The following is a 20940-nucleotide window of genomic DNA, read 5'->3' as shown; positions in this document are numbered from 1 at the left end:
ACCTGCTTGCTCTTAAATTCAATATTAAGTAAAAAAAATTAACAGCACCTACTATGTACAAATAAGAGTCATAACCCAAACTGAAGAGAATAACAATCTGTTGTGACTCTAAGTAAAATAATTAAAAATAAACTATCTTTCACTCACAAGGAGTGCAAAAGTATTTATTAAACTAACTCTCCCAGAGCCTTATCTGTACTTTGGATTAAGTGTAGAAACACTGGGAAAGAGTTAGTATCAACACTGCTCCAAACAGCCTGTTTAGAAGGATTTATTTAAGGACAATAAACAAAAAAGCCCCAGATTTCAGATATCATCATTGCTTCCAGTTAGTCTCATTAAAATCTTACTCATGCCAGAGCACCTAAGCTAAAGGGAGTTCTGTAGCCACTGAACTCATCTGGCTCTGCCAAGGATTTCCCATGTAACCTAGGTAAATTATTTAACTACTCTGTGCTCATTTCTCTAACCAGCCAATAATGTAAACCAACACACTATAATGGAAAAACACACAACACTCCTAGCCAGGAGACCTGCCATCTGGTCCCACCTTAGCTAATAACTCACTTTTTTTTTTTTTTTTTAATTTATATGGGCAAGTTATCGCCCCTCCCTGGGACCTTTTATCCCCTATCTGTAAAAGGAAGAAGTCATACCAGATACATACATGAAGATTCTATGTTTTAAATGCTTTCACCTGGCTAATTCACATATACTATCACACCAAACAAAACAATGCCCCTTATTCTTTTTTTAATTTTATTTATTTTTATTTTTTTCCCCTTATTAAGTTCTATAAAACACAAATACATGTCATTTGGGTCAACCTAAGTAGTAGAAGATCTAGTAGAAAAAATATTGGGAAGAAAAACAAGACTGCTCTCCAAGATAATAGGCTCTCAAAAGTTTAGGCCAAGTACCTTCTTAACTTGAATTAGGTACAACTGTCGTCCATGAGAATTCATGGTAGCCCCTTTTGAACCGTATCTATTCTTTCTACCTGGGTTATCTCTTAGTGTAATGTATTCCATAAATTACTGCCTGCTATGTTCAGTAAGGCCTCCATTTTTATTTGTAATTGGTAAACCACTTTAAGCTTTAGGGAATGTCCCTGAGTTACAGAAATATGAGATTTGGGAAATCAAGTCCATATTTGCCTTGCATATACTCTGTAATACAGCTTCCTATTAAGTTTCTTCTCAGCTTTGGTTTCTCCACACTTACTATCTTAGACAGTCCCCATTCTTCCCATTCCCTTGGTCACTTCAGTCACCCTGAGCTAAATCTCTTCCAGTTCCACTGGAACTTTCTTCACCTCCTAGGGAGACTAGGAAGAAGAGTGATCAAAATGAAAGGTAGTAATAGGGTAGAAGCTGGGGAAAACACATCATTGACAGATAAAATTTTCACCACTGTTCGCAGCATTATTACACAAAGTAAAATAAGTACCCTTTCCCCAAACTACTAGCATAAAAAAATACTCTGCTGAGAATTAACAAAACAGTTTTTTGATTTCCTATGTAATTATTACTATTATTTTTTTAGAGACAGAGTCTCCCACTGCTGCTGAGGCTGGGGTGCAGTGGTGCAATCAGAGCTCACTGCAGCCTCAAACTCCTGGGCTCAAGCTATCCTCTTGCCACCGCCTTCCACATAGCTGGGACTACAGGTGTGCAAAACCACACCAGGATAATATTTTAAAATTTTTTTGTAGAGATGGTGTTTTGCTGTATTGCCCAGGATGGTCTCAAACTTCTGACCTCAAGTAATCCTCCAGCCTTGGCCTCCCAAAGTGCTGAGATTACAGGTGTGAGCCACTACGCCCAGCCTCTCTATGCAATTAATTGCTTCTAAGACTGCATTGCAAAGTACTGAGATATCTATTATTTAAAGCATTCAGCCGAAAATGTTGGATGATCAACTGGCAAAGATGCCATAGAAGCCATTCCTATACTGGATGAAAAAGACTAGCTGAAAAGTTCCTAACAGTTTTCTATCCAATGCAATTGAGAGAGTACATCCATCAACCACAGGGTAATAGTGCTAAATAGTTAAGTGATTCTTCATGGGAGCCAGGTAAATTAATATCTTCAGAAGGCGTGTATAGCATGTGATATGCATTCCACTGGGTCTCAGTTGAGAATCACTAATTAAATTACTCCTAAAATCGCCTCTGAATATAAAAGCCTATTGATATTTTCACACAGACTATCTTTATTTAGAAGGCAAGTGTCTTAATTCTTAGCAAGTTCAACATATAGATGATCCTTCCAACAACCTGAGTCTCTGTTCATTGAATTCCTGAGTCACTGATGTCCTCTATCCTACTTCTGCCATGTATTCACAGGGTCACACCCAAGACCTTATTATTACCATAACTACAACCCTGCCATAATCTCAACTTCATGTATCATATGTTCTTCCACCCCCTCCCTCCCTCCCTATAGTGCCTCAACCCAACTATCCTTCAACTCTACCAGGACCTTGAAACTACCACCTTTTCACTGATCCACTCCCTGTTGATTTCCACTCTCTCCTTCTCACTCAGTTTAAATTCCATGGCCAATCATTATACTTAATGTCTTACATATACTATGGAATCCCTTGTCTCTCCCTTGCTGTGATACACTCGCTTGGTAAAAGCAAACTGATTACTCCATGCCTGCATCCACATAGCTTAAGGTAGCTCAGGAACGAACACAGGAACACAGGAACACACACACACACACACACACACACAACCATGCTGCCTGACCTTAAATTTATAATCCCAGATTTCAAGTGGGCCCCTTAATGCTGCCTGGCAATCATACTTTACATCCCTAGGCTCATTCACTCTCTCACTGTCCCAGATGACTATTTCACATTTTCTCCTCTCTCCTCAAATCGTAATGCTACCTCCTCCTTCTGCCCTCAGTTGATAACCTGGCTTTCTAACCCTACAGGGAAAACTGAAGCAATCAGAAGAAACTACCACAGATCACATGCCACATCTCCCCACTAGCCACATCTGTACCCACACACTGCCATTCCCACCTCTTTCTGGACTTTTCCTCCTTCTGTGCAAAGCCAGCCCCTCCATTTGTACACTAGAGCCTATCTCCTCCACCTCCTCTAGGACATCACTCCAGCAAGTCTCTCTTCTCTCTCCTATTTCATCAGTTTTTCACTCTCTAGTGGATTTTTCCCAACAGCTTACAAACATACTGCTTTTGTTCTCATCTTAAAAAATAAAAATCTCGACCACACTTTTTTCACCAGCTCTTATTTCTTTGGTCCCCTTTCCTGCAAAAATTTTCAAAAGAGTACTTTATAGTTGCTATCTCCTATACTCTCCTCCCAATCTTTCTTAAACCCACTTCACCAAAACTGCTCTTCAAGATCACTAATGACCTCCATATTGCTAAACCCAAAGGTCAACTCTCAGTTCTCATCTAACTTGACCTATTAGCAGCATTTGGCATAGCTGACCACTCCTTCCACCTGAGACACTCTTCACTTTTGTTTCTAGGACTCTACACTCTCTTGGTTTTCCTACCACCCTACCCATTCTTTCTCAGTCTTCTTTGCTGGTTCCTTCTCTTCTCCCTATCCTGTTGACATTGGGATGTTCCTGGGCTGAGTCCTTGGTCCTCTTTATCTACTGTATTTCTCTCTTGGTGATCACATCCAGACTCAAGGTTTTAAATGCCGTATATATACACATTATATATATATATATATATATATATATATATATATATATATATATATATCTTCCCAAACTCCACAGATCTATCCAACTGGCTACTTGACATCTCCATTTGAAAGCTTAGTAGGCATGTCAAACTGAACATGTCCAAAACTGAACTACTGATATGTCACCCTGTCCCTCAAAGTTTGATTCATCTGCAGCTTCCTCACTAAAGTTGATGGCAACCAATCTTTCAAATTGCTCAGGCCCAAATCCTGGAGTCTTCCTTAACTTCTGTCTCTCTCTCTCTCTCTCATACCTCACATCCAAAACACCAGGAAATCGTGTCAACTCTACCTCAAAATACATCCAGAATTTGACCTTTTCTTACTCTTTCCATTGCTACAACCTTCATCTGAGCTGCCACTATCTCTCACCTGGGACACCGCTCTAGCCTCCTAAGAGATCTTGGTTCCTTCTCATCCTCATCATCTATTGTCCACACAGTAGCCTGAGAGATCTTCTTAGACCTTAAATCAGATCATGTCACTCTTTTCCTTAACACTCTGCAATAGCTTCCTAGTTTGCCCTGAGTAATGTCAACGTTACTATGATGCCTATGAAGCCCTAAATAATCTGGTCCTCTGTTACCTCTCTGAACTTCTCTCCTCCTCGGCCACAGTGAGCATCTTGATATTCTTCAAAAACATCAGGCATAATCTCACCTTAGCGCCTTTGCTGTAGGTACTCCCTATGCCTGGTGTGCTCTTACCCCAGCTATCCACATGGTGAAATATCTGATCTCCCTGCTCACATCTCAAACTCTCAAGAAGACCTACCTTGATCACTATCTATCTATCTATTTATTTACTTATTTATTTAGAGACAGAGTCTCACTCCATTGCCTCAGGTAGAGTGCAGTGGCATCATCATAGCTCACTGCAACCTCCAACTCCTGGGCTCCAGTGATCCCCCTGCCTTGGCCTCCCAGAGTGCTAGGATTACAGGCATGAGACACCGCACCCAACCTTGTTTACTGACTATAGCCTCTCACCAGAATGAAAGCTCCACAGAGACAAAAGTTTTTTTCATTTTGTTCACTGATATATCCCAAGCACACAGCAAGTGCTCAATAATCATTTTTCTGAATGAATGAATGAACACTTGAAACCAGAACCTAAACTGTGGACCAGAGAGAGATTTGAAGTCAACAGAAGAGAGCTCAAATGGCCCAGATATACCCAGAGTCTAAATTAGGCCCCTACACAATTTGCTACTTATAAAGGCTGTATTATTCCTTTCACATCTCAAGGAAGACCATTTAACCCAACACTGGTGACCTTTGCATGATACTAAACCACTCTAGAAACAAGCACAGAGGAAGTATGGAGGGGGAGTGTCCATTATTTTTACCCTTCCCTATAAGTAACTCTATAATGGGCATAGTCCTGCTTTCTTCCTCTGGCTTTGCAAGTCAGAGGAGTCACTTATGAATACTACAGGAGTTAAGAATGAGAGATAGCAGGTCAGCCAGGGAGCTGATGTGGCTTTCAAAATCCCGAATTTACTCCCATGGATTAAGCACAGACTCTTAGAAGTTAGAACCAGAAGACTATCATTTATGTCAGTGGCTCTTAACCATGGCTGCATATTTAAATCCCTAAGGCACTTAAAAAATACTGCAGCTGCCCCTCCCTTCTCATATAAATGGTCTGGGAGAGGCCCAGACAGCACAGGTTTTAAAACCGTCCCAGATAATTACAGTTTCCCAAGTGATTTCAAGGTGCAAACAAGTTTGAGAACTGATGAGCTATATAGGGCCTTGGGGAAATTACTTGACCTCTTTGAACTTCTCATAGGGATATTTTGAGGATTAAATAAGATAATGCAGGTATGCAAGCAGCTGCTATTAGTAAGATTACACTTCCCCTTCTTCTAACACCACCAACACCCCTCCTGCCATTACCATTATTACCACCATTAGTTGTATCATTTCCTTCCTTCTTTTTTCTTTTTATTGAGGTATCATTCACATATCATAAAATCCAGCCTTTTTAAAGTATATAATTCAGTGGTTTTTAGTATATTCACAAGGTTTTGCAACCATCATCACTATCTAATTCCAGAACGAAAATTTTCATTACCCCAAAAAGAAACTCCATACCTATTAGCAATCCCTCCTAACAGCCACTAGGAACCACTGATCTATTTTCTATCTCTATGAATTTAACTATTCTGGACATTTCATATAAATGAAATCCTACAATATGTGGCCTTTTGTGTCTGGCTTTTCACTTAGCATGATGTTTTTGAGGTTCATCCTCATAAGGATTCATTGTAGCATGAATCCATGCTTCATTTTGTTTGTTTGTTTTGTTTTGAGACAAGGTCTCTCTGTTATCTAAGCTAGAGTACAGTGGTGTCATCACAGCTCACTGCAATTTCTTTTTTTTTTTTTTTTTTTTTGAGACAGAGTCTCACTTTGTTGCCCAGGCTAGAGTGAGTGCCGTGGCGTCAGCCTAGCTCACAGCAACCTCAAACTCCTGGGCTCAAGCGATCCTCCTGCCTCAGCCTCCCGAGTAGCTGGGACTACAGGCATGCGCCACTATGCCCGACTAATTTTTCTATATATATATTTTTAGTTGTCCATATAATTTCTTTCTATTTTTAGTAGAGACGGGGTCTCGCTCTTGCTCAGGCTGGTCTCGAACTCCTGACCTTGAGCGATCCACCCGCCTCGGCCTCCCAGAGTGCTAGGATTACAGGCGTGAGCCACCGCGCCCGGCCGTCACTGCAATTTCAAACTCCTGGGCTCAAGTGATCCTCCAGTCTCAGCCTCCTGAGTAGCTGGGACTACTGGCAGGTGCCACCAGGCCTGGCTAAGTTTTTTTATTTTTTGCAGAGACAGGGTCTCACTATGTTGCTCAGGCTGATCTCGAACTCCTGGGCTCAAGTAATCCTCCCACCTCGGCCTCCCAAAGTGCCAGGATTACAGGCCTAGCCCGTGCTTCAATTTTATGGCCGAATGATATTCCATTGTACAGATATGCCAAATTTTGTTTTCAGCAGTTTTTCCTACTTTTTGGCAATTATGAATAATACTGCTATGAGCATTTGTACACAATTTTTTGCATACACATGTTTTAATTTCCTTTGGGTTTATACCCAGGACTGGAACTGCTGGGTCACATGGCAGGCAATTCTATGTTTGACTTTTTGAGCAAGTACTATTTTGCCAAAGTGGCTGCAGCACCATTTCACATTTCTACCAGCAGTATATGAGGGTTCTACTTTCTCCACATCCCCAAAAACACTGGTTATCATCTTTTTGTGTGTGTGCTAAGTCTAAACTGAGCAGAAAATGTTTGCTCCTAGCCATCCTAGTGGGTGTGAAGTGGTGTCTCATTCTAGTTGTAATTTGCAGTTCCCTGATGGCTAATGATGTCAAGCATCTTTTCATGTGCTTATCTTTTCTGGAGAAATGTCTATTCAAATTCTTTGCCATTTTTTAACTAGCTTATTTGTCTTTTTATTATTGGGTTATAAGAATTCTTCATTACATTCTAGATACATTCTGGTATTAACTTTTTTTTTTTTTTTTTTTGAGACAGGGTTTCACTGTGTTGCCCAGACCGGAGTAGAATACAGTGGCATGTTCACAGCTCACTGCAACCTTGGATTCCTATGCTCAAATGATCCTCCTGCCTCAGCCCCCTGAGTAGCTAGAACTACAGGCATGCACCACCACTCCTGGCTAATTTTTTAAAAATTTTGTACAGACAGGGTCTCACTATGTTGCCCAGGCTGGTTTTGAACGCCTAGCCTCATGTGATCCTCCTGTCTTGGCCTCCCAAAGTGCTGGGATTACAGGTGTGAGCCACCACACTGGAACTTAAATTAACTTTTAAGAAACTAAAGGAAAAAAGTTATGAAGATATCCTATAACTAGGTATGTCGTTTAGACTTATAATAAGTACTCATTACATCACGAATTCTCATGTAGGAAAACTTTATCTTGGTTGAGGGCAGGAAGAAAGCTACTCATTTCCAGGTTTTTAATCAACTAGATTTTCAGATTAAATATCTGACCTTTGAATGTCAAGTGTCCAAAAAACTGCAAAGAAATAAAACTCTAGTCAGATTTGTATGTTTTCAGTTCTATTTGTCATAACAGTTACATTTCCATAGTCCTTACTAGAATTGGAATTATTTTTTCAAACTGAGCACATTTAAACAGATTTTTTTTTTTTTTTATTTTAAGAGATATAGGGTCTCACTCTGTCACCCAGGCTGGAGTGCAGTGATAGGATCATAGCTCACTACAGCCTCCAACTCCTGGGCTCAAGCCATCCTCCTGCCTCAGCCTCCCAAGTAGCCAGTACTTTTCTGCAAATGCCACCATACCTGGCTGATTTTTTAATTCTTTTGTAGAGGTTGGGTCTCTCACTATGTTGTCCAGGCTGGTTTCAAACCCCTGGCCTCAAGTGATCCTCCTGCCTTGGCCTCCCAAAGTGCCAGAACTGCAGGTGTGAGCCACCACAACCAGCCTTAAATGGATTTTTTAAAAGTATTTTGAACAAATATTTTTCTGCAACTATACAAAATTAAAGACCAGCATGGCATAATCAAACTGTTTCATTACTGATCGATAAATACTAGACAATACATAATCCCAAATAATCAATTGGTATTGTGTAATTCCCCAACATAAAATCCCAAAGGATCAGTTGTGATTACAGTAATTTTTCTAACCAAAACAACAACAACAAAAAAATCAGTCATTAGTGTCCTGAAAAAGGTATCCATCCAATACCTCTATTATCTTTTCTTACTTTGTCAACAAACCTTTTTATTTAAAAAACTTATTGGTTTAAAAAGTTCTCTGAGTGGCGATAGTTGTACAACAATGTGAATATACATATTGCCACTGAACTGCATATTTAAATATAGTCAAAATGCTACTTGGGAGGCTGAGGCAAGACTGCTTGAGCCCAAGAGTTTGAGGTCAGCTGGGCAATATGGCAAGACCTCATCTCTAAAATTAAAATAAAAAAAATTAAAGAGTTACAATTGTAAATTTTATGTATATTTATTAACCACATTTTTTTTTAAAAAAAGTATGATAAAAGCAGAAAAAATTAAAAAGAAATAGGACTAGAAAAGACAGAGATCCACGAAACAAATAAACCAGTCTGAGTACTTGCCAACAGACAACATTCAGACATTCAAGAAAAGCCTGCTGAGGAAGGCACAGTTCACCAGGCACTCAGACAGATCACCAGGAAAGTGAGGCTCCAACAGCACAGGAGGTAGGTCACCCTCCTGTGAAAAGTAAGATGACCCACCATATATCAACAACAGAGTTTTGTCTCTAAAGTAAGATGTGGGGCTCTATAAGGATGTTCTTCATGCTTCCTAAGACCTGGGTTGTATCCAAATGTCATTGTATTTCCATATTCCAGGCTTCTCCTAGAGAGAAGATAGTTAAGTTTCCTTCATACCACACAGGCCAGGATCCTCTTAAACATGGAATTAAGCTAATGGCAAAATTTTGGGTTTTGGTTAACAGTAAACCAATGTACCAGCACTGTAGAGAAAAAAGAAGAAAGCAAAGATGCTTCAGGGCAAAGAACCATGAAAAATCAACAATATGCCTCTTTGCTTTGCAGTTCTTTTAAGAATATTGTTTGATGCCTAAAACAAGTAGAGTGGCATTTTTTCAGAAAACACCTTTCACCATACTTCCAAAGTAATAAAGTGTGTTCAGTCTAGCTTCCAAATTTATAGTCACAAATGTACAAGGCAGTACTTTTTTAATGTATGAACTTGGGAGACAGATTTTTCAAAACATGATTGAAGTCAAATAAGATTTTCTGAAAATAGTTCTCATAATATAACAAGCACCACAGAATATAATTTTATTCTTAATTGATACAGTTTATGTACCAAATCTTAAACTTATTTTTATAGTTCAGACAGTTTAGAGCAATGCCTCATTATGGCAAATGCTCAGCAAAGATTTGCTGAATGAATGAATGAATGAGAAGGACCAAGCCTTAATATGAGTTTATTTTGGTAACAGAGAGATAACAACATAGGGTAAAATCTCCTTATTTCTTCTAGATCTATCAGGACCTTATTTTGACTGCTATAGCAATAAAATAAAATCTATTTGCAATTCAATATAACAGATAAATTAGATTCCTCCTAGAAAGAAAAAAGGGGTAAGGAGGAAGAGGAAGAAATATCTTATTATGCCAAAAGGACCTTCTCCAATGATAACAAGGGTTAGATCAGACTTTGGGCAAGCTAAAGGGTGCCCATCTCTCTTAACACTCAAGTGACTACCAAAAATTGAGGTGAAATATTCTACTTCTATAAAACTGATCTTCCACTTGATCCTTTATTCAGGGAAGATATGGCAGGCCCACTGTAAAATATTTTTCTCATTTCCTTCTGTAGTGTTTCACTCAGCATAGCACACTAGTTTAGGTGGCCAACAGCTACAAAAAAGAAAAACGTTACATAGGCAGCAATTCCTAAAAGACTATGCTATGGATTGCATTGTATCCCTCTCACCTAATTCATATCTTGATGTTCTAACCTCCAGTACCTCAGAATGTGACCTTATTTGGAGACAGGTTCATTGCAGATGTAATTAGTTAAGATGAGGTCATACTGAAATGCAGTAGGGTGGACCTCTAATTCAAAATGACTGTTGTCATTATAAAAAGGAAGAAATCTAGACACAGGCACACAGGGAGAATGCCACGTGGAGTTATGCTGCCACAAGCCAAGGAACTACCAGAAGTTAGAAGACAGACCTGGAATAGATCCCTCCCTAGCACCTTCAGAGGGAGCATGGCCCAGAGGACATGTTAATTTTGGACTTCTGGCTTTCAAAACCATGAGACAATAAATTCATGTTGTTCTAAGTCATCTAGTTTGTAGTATTTTCTTACCGAAGCCCTAGCAAACTAATGCAGACTACAAGAGGTTAGTGTGTGCCAACTAGCCTACCCGCTTCTGACTGCATTTCAGATCCAGCCTTCCAGAGGCCCCATGGCCACTGCCAGCACATTAGCCCAGGCCCAAACACCTCACTCTTGAGCTGCTGCAACAGCTCTGGTCTCTCTGACCTCAGACTCTACCCTGACTTCCTTCAACTGCCAGAACCCTCTGCACACCACCATGACATTAACCGTTCAAAGACGCCAATTTCTTTGTATCACTCCCTTGTTAAAAAATCTCCAGTGATTCACCAATTCCTGTAGGAAAAAGCCCAAATTCTCCTGCCTAGCATTCAGGCCTCTCTCTAAGCTAGCTCCACCTGGTAAGTAAGATTCTGCTAGTGACCTTAGAACATTATTATGAATGCCATGCTTTCTCCACTGGTTGTCATTCTCCGCTTTCATCAACCTAAATCTTGACTATCTCATGATAACTACCATCAGCACCCACTTTCTTCCTGAAGCTCTCTCCGTGTACTTGAGCCTAACACAATGGCCCTGACTCTGTGCACTTACCGCCTGCATCAATCATTCTGCGCTTATCATAGACTGTCTTGCATAGCTACCTGGCACGTGAAAAGTGTACACTTGGATTCCACAGCTGGGATAGGTGCTTCCTAATGATAGTGTTCATGTCTTACAATTTTGGAGGTATTTCTCAAAGCCAAAGACAATGCTGGGCATGTTACAGGCAACCTCTAAATTCCTATGAATTAACTATTAACATGTATTAAAAATTCCTAGAAATGCTACTTTTGGCTCTTCCTTCAACCAGGGACTTGAAATTGGAATAAATCCATAGATTTCAAATAATCCTAATAGTTCCACATGTATCCGAATAATTTAAAACTTACAAGGAACCGGGGGAAAAAATGACTTTAGCCCCACGTTACTTACCGTTCTTCATCACAACATTGGACCAGACATTGGCATTCAAGGCTTGTACAATTCGCTTTACTCCTGTAGATTCTGGGAAGTCATCTAATCAGAGAGGAGGAATATATATATTTATATACACACTCACATACATACATATACATTTATATAAATGTATGTATATGTCCTCCAAACCGTATTTTCAAATAACTATGGTTTAATTATCTTATTTAGTTGTTAATACATACTCTAACTTAGGTAATAAGGGAAGAAAAAGCAAATACAGAGCTTAGAGCTCCTGGTAAGAATATTCTAGAAACTAAAATAATTAAATAAACACACATTATAAGAGAGTTATATAAAATAAAGTTATCCCTGTTGCCTCACCAATGGAATCCACTCACATTCTCCTGAAAATGTAAGACTTTACTAATTACATAATCCTGGCATAGTACCAGAGATACCAGTCTTGGTCATCTATGGAGAATGAGTTTCCTGAGGACAGGAATGGTCCTCTTAGTATGCTATAAAATCCTATAAATGCTCTATCTTCTGCTGAGAACCATAGAATAATAAGTGTTATTTATGACAGATAATCTAGAGAAGAACTTTTTGATTAGGGAAAGACAGTTTAAGAGTGAGAAGTGAAATTACTGTAACTATAAGTGTAAGAGACAGGAAAGGGGTCATTACAACTAGTTTACTTAGTTTACTATTGGTACTATCCTATTTCTTGAATTTGACTGATACGACCCAAAATAACAGGGCAGTAATCCCAGTGAGTACATCAATAATAAGGTGGTGTTCTTAGCTACAACATAGGTATGACTGCATACAAAGAAAATGGAGACCCTTTAAATACTGAGGATTATAAGACAGCAAATGGAAAATAACAGCAGAAACAGTTTTCATGTGCTTGAAAAAGAAAAGTGTCCTAAGAGTTTACGGAATACAGAGAACTTGTCTCTAGTGGCCTGGCCTGGCCCTGGGTGGTTTAACAGGAAGAACACAGAATTAGAAGTCAGAAGATATTAATTTGATCCCAGGGTCTGTCCCTTATTAGCTATTGGTTAAGCTCAAATCGCATATGCTATCTTCAAAGAAAAGCAGGGATGACAGCACTCCATGCACTCCAGGAGAGGTGCACTGGAACTAATGATTTGCTGGTGTAACTTTCCCCTCTAGACTGGAAACTCCTTGAGGGCAGGAATCTTGTCTTATTGAGTTCAACATGCCCAATGTCTAACATGGTGCCTGAAAGACAGCAGGCACTCAGCAAATATTTAATGGATTGATGAGTCATTTAAAGAATACCAACCTAACAGAAATATGGCAAGGACTAAACTGAAAACACTATACAGAGATGAATTTATTACCACCAATGATTAGATGAAGACATAAGAGGCATGTTTATCTTAACTATGAATGACTTAATTCTTGAAAGAATGTTTAGATGATATAAACAGGAACCAAAACTGTGGTCTGAAATGAAGAGCTAGAAGTAATAAGATGAAATTTAATACAAATGAGCATAAAGTCCCATACTGATGTTCGAATAATACATGCAAATAAAAGATGAGGGAATACAGCTTGGGAACAGCTTGTATTAAAAAAAATTAAGAAAGTTTTCATTACCTTACCTACAGATGACATGTCAAAAAACCTATTTTAAGATTAAACTGAATTAATACAAGTACATTGTTTGGACAAAGGGCAAGAAGTATAGTGATATAAAGAAGCAGAGATTCCAAAATGGTAATGGTCAAATACTGATTCCCAAAGACAGTAGGACAGAGAAAAAAATGTAGTACCAGAAATAACCAATTACACATACGTTCACATACACAAAACAGGGCACAAGTTTTAGGGGACCCAGAAAAACACAGAAAGAGAAATTGTTTTTGCTGATCTTCAATATTCTTAAAAAGGTACAAGGAGAAAAATCAGCCCTTTTATTTCATTTTTGTTCTCTTTTTCTTTGGAAGGGTTTTATTCTCAAATATAACAGCATTTTTGAAAAATTCTAAATAAGTCAGAATATAAAAAAATATTTCTTAATTACTTTAAAAAAAAAATAGGTTTCATATAATGACTGATTATGTCCTATCTATGTACTTTAATTCATACTGGTTGCCCCTGCCTAGAATGTCTTTTCGAACAACTGGCATCTTTTCAATGCCATCCTTCCACTAGTCCTCTAAGTCTAGTACTTTTTCCACTTCTTCCCCATGGAACAGGTGACATGTGAAGAGTTCATGGTGCCAACACAGTCTCTGAGTTCCTAAACAGAAATAATCTCTCCTGTCTCTGAAATACCAGGGCACCAGTATTTTTTCTATAATACTTATGGCATTCCACTTGATAATTCAATTATTTGCATATACATTTTATCTCTTGTACCAGATTATAAGGTTTTGGTGGGCCAAAAGCCATTTTATCCCGGTAGATCCCACAATAGCTATACTTGGAAGAAGAAAAAAAGAGAAAAGAAAAGGGGGAGGGAAGAAGAAGAGAGGGAATAAATAGAAAGTCCAGACTGCAGGAGAAGGCAGTTAATGTAGATCTATTGGGGGGGGGGGGTGGCGGTACAGGGGGAGAAGACATTCTGGATCTATTTTTGGTTTCAAAAGTCCAAAAGATATAGAAATAGGTCTGCCATGCCCCCTGGAGTTCCTGGGAATTCAGCCTTAGGTTACTGTGAATTTGAAATAAGACACATAAGCTTTATCTATGACTATAGATAGGTCTAACTCTCCTCTGACAGTGGAAAAGGATAAGGGATTGGGGAAATGACAAAGATTTTACATAAAAATCCTTTACCTTTATCCATAAGAAAAACAAACAACATTTTCAAAAGTCCTAAAATGGATGGTGAAACTAAATAAATGGATTACTACATTAATGGTAAGACCACATCAGTGAATTCTGCACAGATCTTTTCAAACAGCTGGGGAAAAAATATTTCTTGAATTTCACTGTGATTCTTCTTCTCTGAATTAAAATAATCTCTCATATCTCAATCTAAATGCCATGTTTTCTATTACACTAACACATAAACACTTACCATCTTCCTCTGGTAACTCCTCTGGACTAAGTTCTACTAATTCAAAGCCATGTTTGATGCACCATTCTTGAGCTTTTTGTCGGTTTACACCTAAAATAATGTGCAAAAGAATCTTTATAAGTAAAAATAAAACATGAATACCCCTGCAATGCTCTCCACAAATCTCAATGTATTCCCTTAATGTCTATGTTATTCTAAATTTATTCTAGGTATCTAAAATAAAATAATATAAAGAAGACGATTTCTGGCCGGGCACGGTGGCTCACGCCTGTAATCCTAGCACTCTGGGAGGCCGAGGCGGGTGGATCGCTCAAGGTCAGGAGTTCGAGACCAGCCTGAGCAAGAGCGAGACCCCGTCTCTACTAAAAATAGAAAGAAATTATATGGACAACTAAAAATATATATAGAAAAATTAGCCGGGCATAGTGGCGCATGCCTGTTGTCCCAGCTACTTGGGAGGCTGAGGCAGTAGGATCGCTTAAGCTGAGGAGTCTGAGGTTGCTGTGAGCTAAGCTGACGCCACGGCACTCTAGCCCGGGCAACAAAGTGAGACTCTGTCTCAAAAAAAAAAAAAAGAAGACGATTTCTCAAACACAAAGTATCCATTCTTAAAAAAAAAGGAAATATTACAAAATTCCAAAGAAAAATAGCTGCGAATATTTTTGTAAAGTAATAAAGTGACATGAGATGTACTGTTCTAAGTTAAGGAAATAGGTGTACTCTGTTTACCTATTGCATAGCAAACGTACATACCAACTACCATCCCATCTGTGTGCCTTACCATTTTCAGATACCCTATCACAGACCAAGATCATCACCTCAGGTAACCATGCTTCTGTCAGTGGAAGCCATGAGGAGACACTATCAAGACCTGATTTCTAGAGGGAGCAAAAACAAACGAACAGAAGACAGACATGTAAGAAACTCACAGAAAATGTAGGGGGAGAAGCACACAATAATTTCTTATTCAAAACTCTATGAAAAACAAGTCTTACTTGTGTGCTGTCAAAGTAAACCACAAATGCTTGGACAGACTCCGCAATCTCTGCAGTGACAAGAAATTTGTTTGGCACCACACATAGATTGATATCCGCTGAATAGTATTTATTATCAATGGTCCAGGGATAAAATCTCACAGCATCATTGGAAGTCACTTCCACAGTAAGATCTTCTATTCCAAGGATATCTAAATAAATGACACAACATTACAAAGGAAAGTAAAAAACCAATATACGTTGGTCAATTTTCTCAATAAGATACCAAATTAATCTGGTACTTTGGCTGTTTCCCTTTGTGCAAGGATTTCAAAGAGCTCTGCATTTATTAGGTCATTTTCTTCTCTGATCATTTGATCATTGATCATTTGATCAATGGTGACATAATTTAAGACATTGGTTTTTTTCCTTTAAGAATGCAAAAAACTAGATACTAGATGAGAGAAAATCATCATCTAACCAGATATCCAGAAAAGAGCAAGTAGAAGAGAAAGAATGACAGCTGCATTTATTTTATTGCTTAAGTACTTCATGGGAGGTAGAAGATTATAAAAATCTTATAGAATCTCTACTTTGTTCTTATCACAAGCTAAAAGGAATATAAGATTAAGGCTAAACCATTAATAAACTAGAAGAGCTACATATGCTGCTTGGACCAAATGCTTAGACATTAATTAAATTAATAAAATGAAAGAATGAATGGCTACAGATAAATGACCCCAGTTCCATTTGTATTCAGTCTTGTTCACAGTCTGAAAGCCAATCCAAATCCTTGTTTGATGAAGACACTGCTGGCAAATTTTAAATCTATAGTAGCCAAGCAAATTACTGTAAATGTTTTAATTGTAACTAAATCTTTCAGAAATCCAAGTGCATAATAGGAAATCCTCACAGTAAGAGACAAGTCAATGATGAACAAATAAATATATACACATGTAGTCACAAAGCCATAGAAGTATTTTGCTTCCCTCATGTCCTACAATATTTAGGACTGGAAGAGACATTGGAAATTTGTTCTATCCCAAACTCCCATCTCTCACACCCATAACCCCACCTTCATTTTATACAAATGGGGAAAATGAGCTTACAGAAGTAAAATGAAATGCCACTAATTGGCTTATTAGAAGAATATAGAGCAAATGGTCACAACTGCTTTTTAATGCATAGTAAGAGGAACATGTAAAATATGCCTCAATTGTGGTTTTGATTTGCATTTCTCTGATGATTAGAGATGTGAGCATTTTTTCATATATTTTTTGGCCATTAGTCTATCTTCTTTTGAAAAGTTTCTGTTCATGTCCTTTGCCTACTTTTTGATGGGCTGTTTGATTTTTTCCTTGCTGATTTTCCTGAGTTCTATATAGATTCTAGTTAACAGCCCTTTATTGAATGTGTAGCATGCAATATTTTCAACATCTCTAATCAGGGAAATGCAAATCAAAGCCACAATGAGATATCACTTAACTCCAGTGAGTTATCAAAAAGTCCCAAAACAATAAATGTTGGCGTGGTTGCAGAGAGATAGGAACACTCATACACTGCTGGTGGGACTGCAAACTAGTACAACCTCTGTGGAAAGTATTATGGAGACACCTCAAAGAGCTCTAAGTAGAACTATCATTTGATCCAGCAATCCCATTACTGGGCATCTCCCCAGAGGAAAAGACATTCTATAAAAAAGATATCTGCACTAAAATGTTTATAGCAGCACAATTCACAATTGCAAAGATGTGGAAACAACCCAAGTACCCATCAATACATGAGTGGGTTAATAAAATGTGGTATGTGTATATATATATATATATCTCATGGAATTCTACTCAGCCACGAAAAACAACGGTGATCTAGCCCATCTTGTATTATCCTGGATAGAGCTAGAGCCCATTCTACTAAGTGAAGAATCACAAGAATGGAAAAACAAGCATCACATGTACTCACCATCAAATTGGTATTAACTGATCAACACTTATGTGCACATATAGTAGTAACATTCATTGGGTGTCAGTCAGGTGGGAGGGAGGAGGAGGGGATGGGTATATTCACACCTAATACACGCAGTGCCCACTGTCTGGGGGATGGACACGCTTAAAGCTCTGACTCAGGTGGGGCAAAGGCAATATATGTAACCTAAACATTTGTACTCCCGTAATATGCTGAAATAAAAAATAAATAAATAACCTAAAAAAAACAAAAAACAAAAATATATGCCTCAAACTCATAATTAGTAGAACACTGAAAACTAGAAGTTAGATTTTAAGATCCAGAGCTAAGATTATATATTTGGAAAGTTGCCATCACTTTTGCTCAACATAAATATATGGGGAAATTATTTAGTCCAGAAGACTGCTAGGGATAATGTATAATAATATGCAAAGTGTGTATGTAATGTATAATAATATGCAAAGTGTGTATGTTGGTAAAGTCATGGTTATTAGGAGGAACTTGTCTTCTGAAAAATGAAAAGCACCTTTTTTAACAAAAAAAAAATTAAATTTAAAATAAACTTAAGGTTGTATATAAAGGTACATTACAAAACTAACTTTTTTTCCCCAGAGAGAGGGTCTCACTCTGTCACCCAGGTAGGAGCGACAAGGCACGTTATTGTTCATAGCTTTCTGTAACCTGGAACTCCCGGGAGCAAACAATCCTCCTGCCTCGGCCTCATGATTGGCTGGCACTTACAGGCACATGCCACTACACGGGACTTGACTTGATTATTTTTTTAAAGGGGGGAAACAAAGAATAAAATACAGTAATGAATTTACTCATTTTTAAGGGGCAAAGTTCAAAGGCAAAGAGACTAACATTCCTATCATTGCCACAATCAGTTCTTGGTATTTCCTAAACTGGTTGTAGAGTTAAAAACTAGAATCAAATTTGGGTTATGCTTTTTTCAAATCAGCATCTTCAACTAACAAGAAAAACAAAATCAATCAAAATGGCATAATTACTGAATGCAATTTAGAATATTTGGATCCATTAAGGTTTGTTCATTTTATTAATGTTTAGAATACAAAAGAACACACCAATGTTTGTTACTCAGAACTCTTATGATTTCAATTTTATACTCTTTGATTTTTAAATGATTAAAATACTTACTTAACACACAGAAAGAAACTCTTTCTCTTTTCTCTAAACCTAGATGGGAACAGAACCAGTAAGTTGGGACAATGTATTTCACATTTCAATGTTTTAGTAGCTGGTAGGTTTTTTTTTTTGTTTTGTATTGTTTTTTTTAGTTCTCTGTGCTGCCTAAAACAAGCTGATAGCTCAATTTACTTATCAGATTTTTTTTTTCATTTTTAACATTTCATGTCTAATCAGATACTTTCTGCAAGGCTGCATATGGACTTTATTATCACATCTGTGCCATATTAAAACTAAGGAGAGAATGTTGAAGGCTGTCTCATTCTTGTTCTTAACATCAATATCATAATGTAGAGTTTAATTTAAAAAATGTAAATGTCTACACTCAATATAGCTTTCCTCCCTCATCTTTCCTATTTGGCTTCAAATGCTTAACAAGTTTATTCTTTTTCAAATTACAACAAAATTATTCAAATGTTTATGCACATGGCTAAGAGTTTCTAGTGATCAGCTGATGTAATTCACTCATTTCACAGATGAGAAAACTGAGGCCCAGAAAAAATAAGCCACTCGCCTAATAGGAGCAGAGCCTAAAACTGAATTCAGGTCACCAGCATTCTTTCCTGCCACACTGTGATGTTATGATATTTAGCATCTGAGCTAAATCATACTCAAGTCTCCAACAGTCACAAGCCAAAACAAACCTATGGACCTAAAATATCCTCTGCCCTTTTAGGAACACCAAAAATAATAGCAAGAATGAGGGCACCGTTATACATGGACCTGCAGCACTGTTAACACATCAGAAAACTATGGCATTTGGGTATTTATACGTCAAAGGTGAGTCACAGTGATCTTGAGGGTATTTTTTTGTTTTTGTTTTGGCCAGGCAGACTTCCTAGAAAAACCTCCAATGGTCTTCTTTCTTTGCCCTTCATTAAACTGAATTTTTATGTAGACAACTCAGATATGCACAAGTAAAATCAAGAGCAGCTTCACCCTCCTCCTGGTGGATGTCAGCCTGTCTCATTCACATTGCTGGCAGCCACCTGGTGGAGCTGTAATACATCATTTTTTAAGAGACAAACACTAGGTGATTAATTGCCAAGTCTGTTAGTGCAAACTTGGTTTCACAGCTTACAATAGTGAATTTGTAGTGCTTTTATATGGGAAATTAAATGTCACCCTAGTTCCAGTAGCAAGTATAAACCTTCCTTCAGTTTTAAGTGCAAGTATAAACCTCTTTCCCTATTTGAGAAACTGTTTTTACACAGCCATCAATTCTCCAATTCTCCAGTAACTCCTATTTACTTTTTCACTTCCTTGGCAAACTTATTTCCTCTATAATTCCACATGACAGGTTATTGAAAAGGAAAATTCAAGAGATTTGAAGGAAGCTGGATGCCAAGACATTTCAGCTTAGTAACACAACATCTCCCTTTCCTCTTGCCCAGCGCTGCACTACTCCCTATCCATCCTAATATTCCTTCCTTCAGAGAAAGTGTACGTGCAGTATGCCACCAAATGAAAGAAAAGAAGCAGCTAGCTTTCTATGCTTCAGAATCAATAGGAGATAATACTCTCTTTAGCATGAATTAGGAAGCAGACTGAAGTTCAAGGTGAATTCCCAAAACACCACAAATATCCATTTTCACACACACACACACACACACACACACCCCCACCCTGATCTCACCCCCTCATCTATCCACCTCAGCCAAAACAAAGTGCATTCCAAACCAGGTACATTGATATTGTTTTGTTTTTTTCATATTTCCTTCGGTAATAGAATAATTAAGTACACATTTAATACCAGTAGAATTAATATGCACTTAACAAATCATGACATTCTTTGTGAAGAAAAGTTATTCAGTGGTTAAATCATATTTGCTATGCCCTGAGGCAAGTGATAGCTGCCACCTTAAAGCAAGAAGGTCCTTCCAGAAACCAGCACTTTTCTGAGAATGCAAAGTTGGTTGTATTCTATCTCATAAACTGAAAGTGCCTTTACAGACAGGCATCAAAAACTCTTACCCCAGATATGAGAATCTTTCATGGTATCTACTCTTCTGGAGACCCAAAGTTCCTCTCCCTCCCGACCTGCGTTTGAATGCTGGCCCTTTGCTGGGCCTTGGAAAGATTAACCTCTCTGTGTCTCATTTCCTCACCTGCAAATGGCTCAAAAATAATCCTCAAATGGCTTCTTAATTAAATGAAACAATGTAGAAGAAAGCA

At 38.1% G+C, this 20940-nt stretch overlaps 1 protein-coding gene across 2 annotated transcripts in view; it reads right to left on the bottom strand.

The window, feature by feature from the left end:
- AAGAB (alpha and gamma adaptin binding protein) overlaps nt 1–20940 on the bottom strand; it is a 46478-nt gene that overhangs the window by 15720 nt on the left and 9818 nt on the right. For both annotated transcript variants that reach the window (XM_069458548.1, XM_069458557.1), the window contains exons 2-5: nt 15619–15809; nt 15405–15501; nt 14624–14713; nt 11581–11664 (exon numbers count right to left, since the gene is read on the bottom strand). In XM_069458548.1, coding sequence (XP_069314649.1) covers nt 11581–11664; nt 14624–14713; nt 15405–15501; nt 15619–15809 — 462 coding nt within the window. The remainder of the gene's footprint in view (nt 1–11580; nt 11665–14623; nt 14714–15404; nt 15502–15618; nt 15810–20940) is intronic.

Source organism: Eulemur rufifrons, chromosome 2 (genome assembly GCF_041146395.1).
Source record: "Eulemur rufifrons isolate Redbay chromosome 2, OSU_ERuf_1, whole genome shotgun sequence".
Classification (NCBI taxonomy): domain Eukaryota; kingdom Metazoa; phylum Chordata; class Mammalia; order Primates; family Lemuridae; genus Eulemur; species Eulemur rufifrons.
The sequence above is the reverse complement of the archived record's forward strand: the minus strand, read 5'-3'. Positions and strand labels throughout refer to the sequence as shown.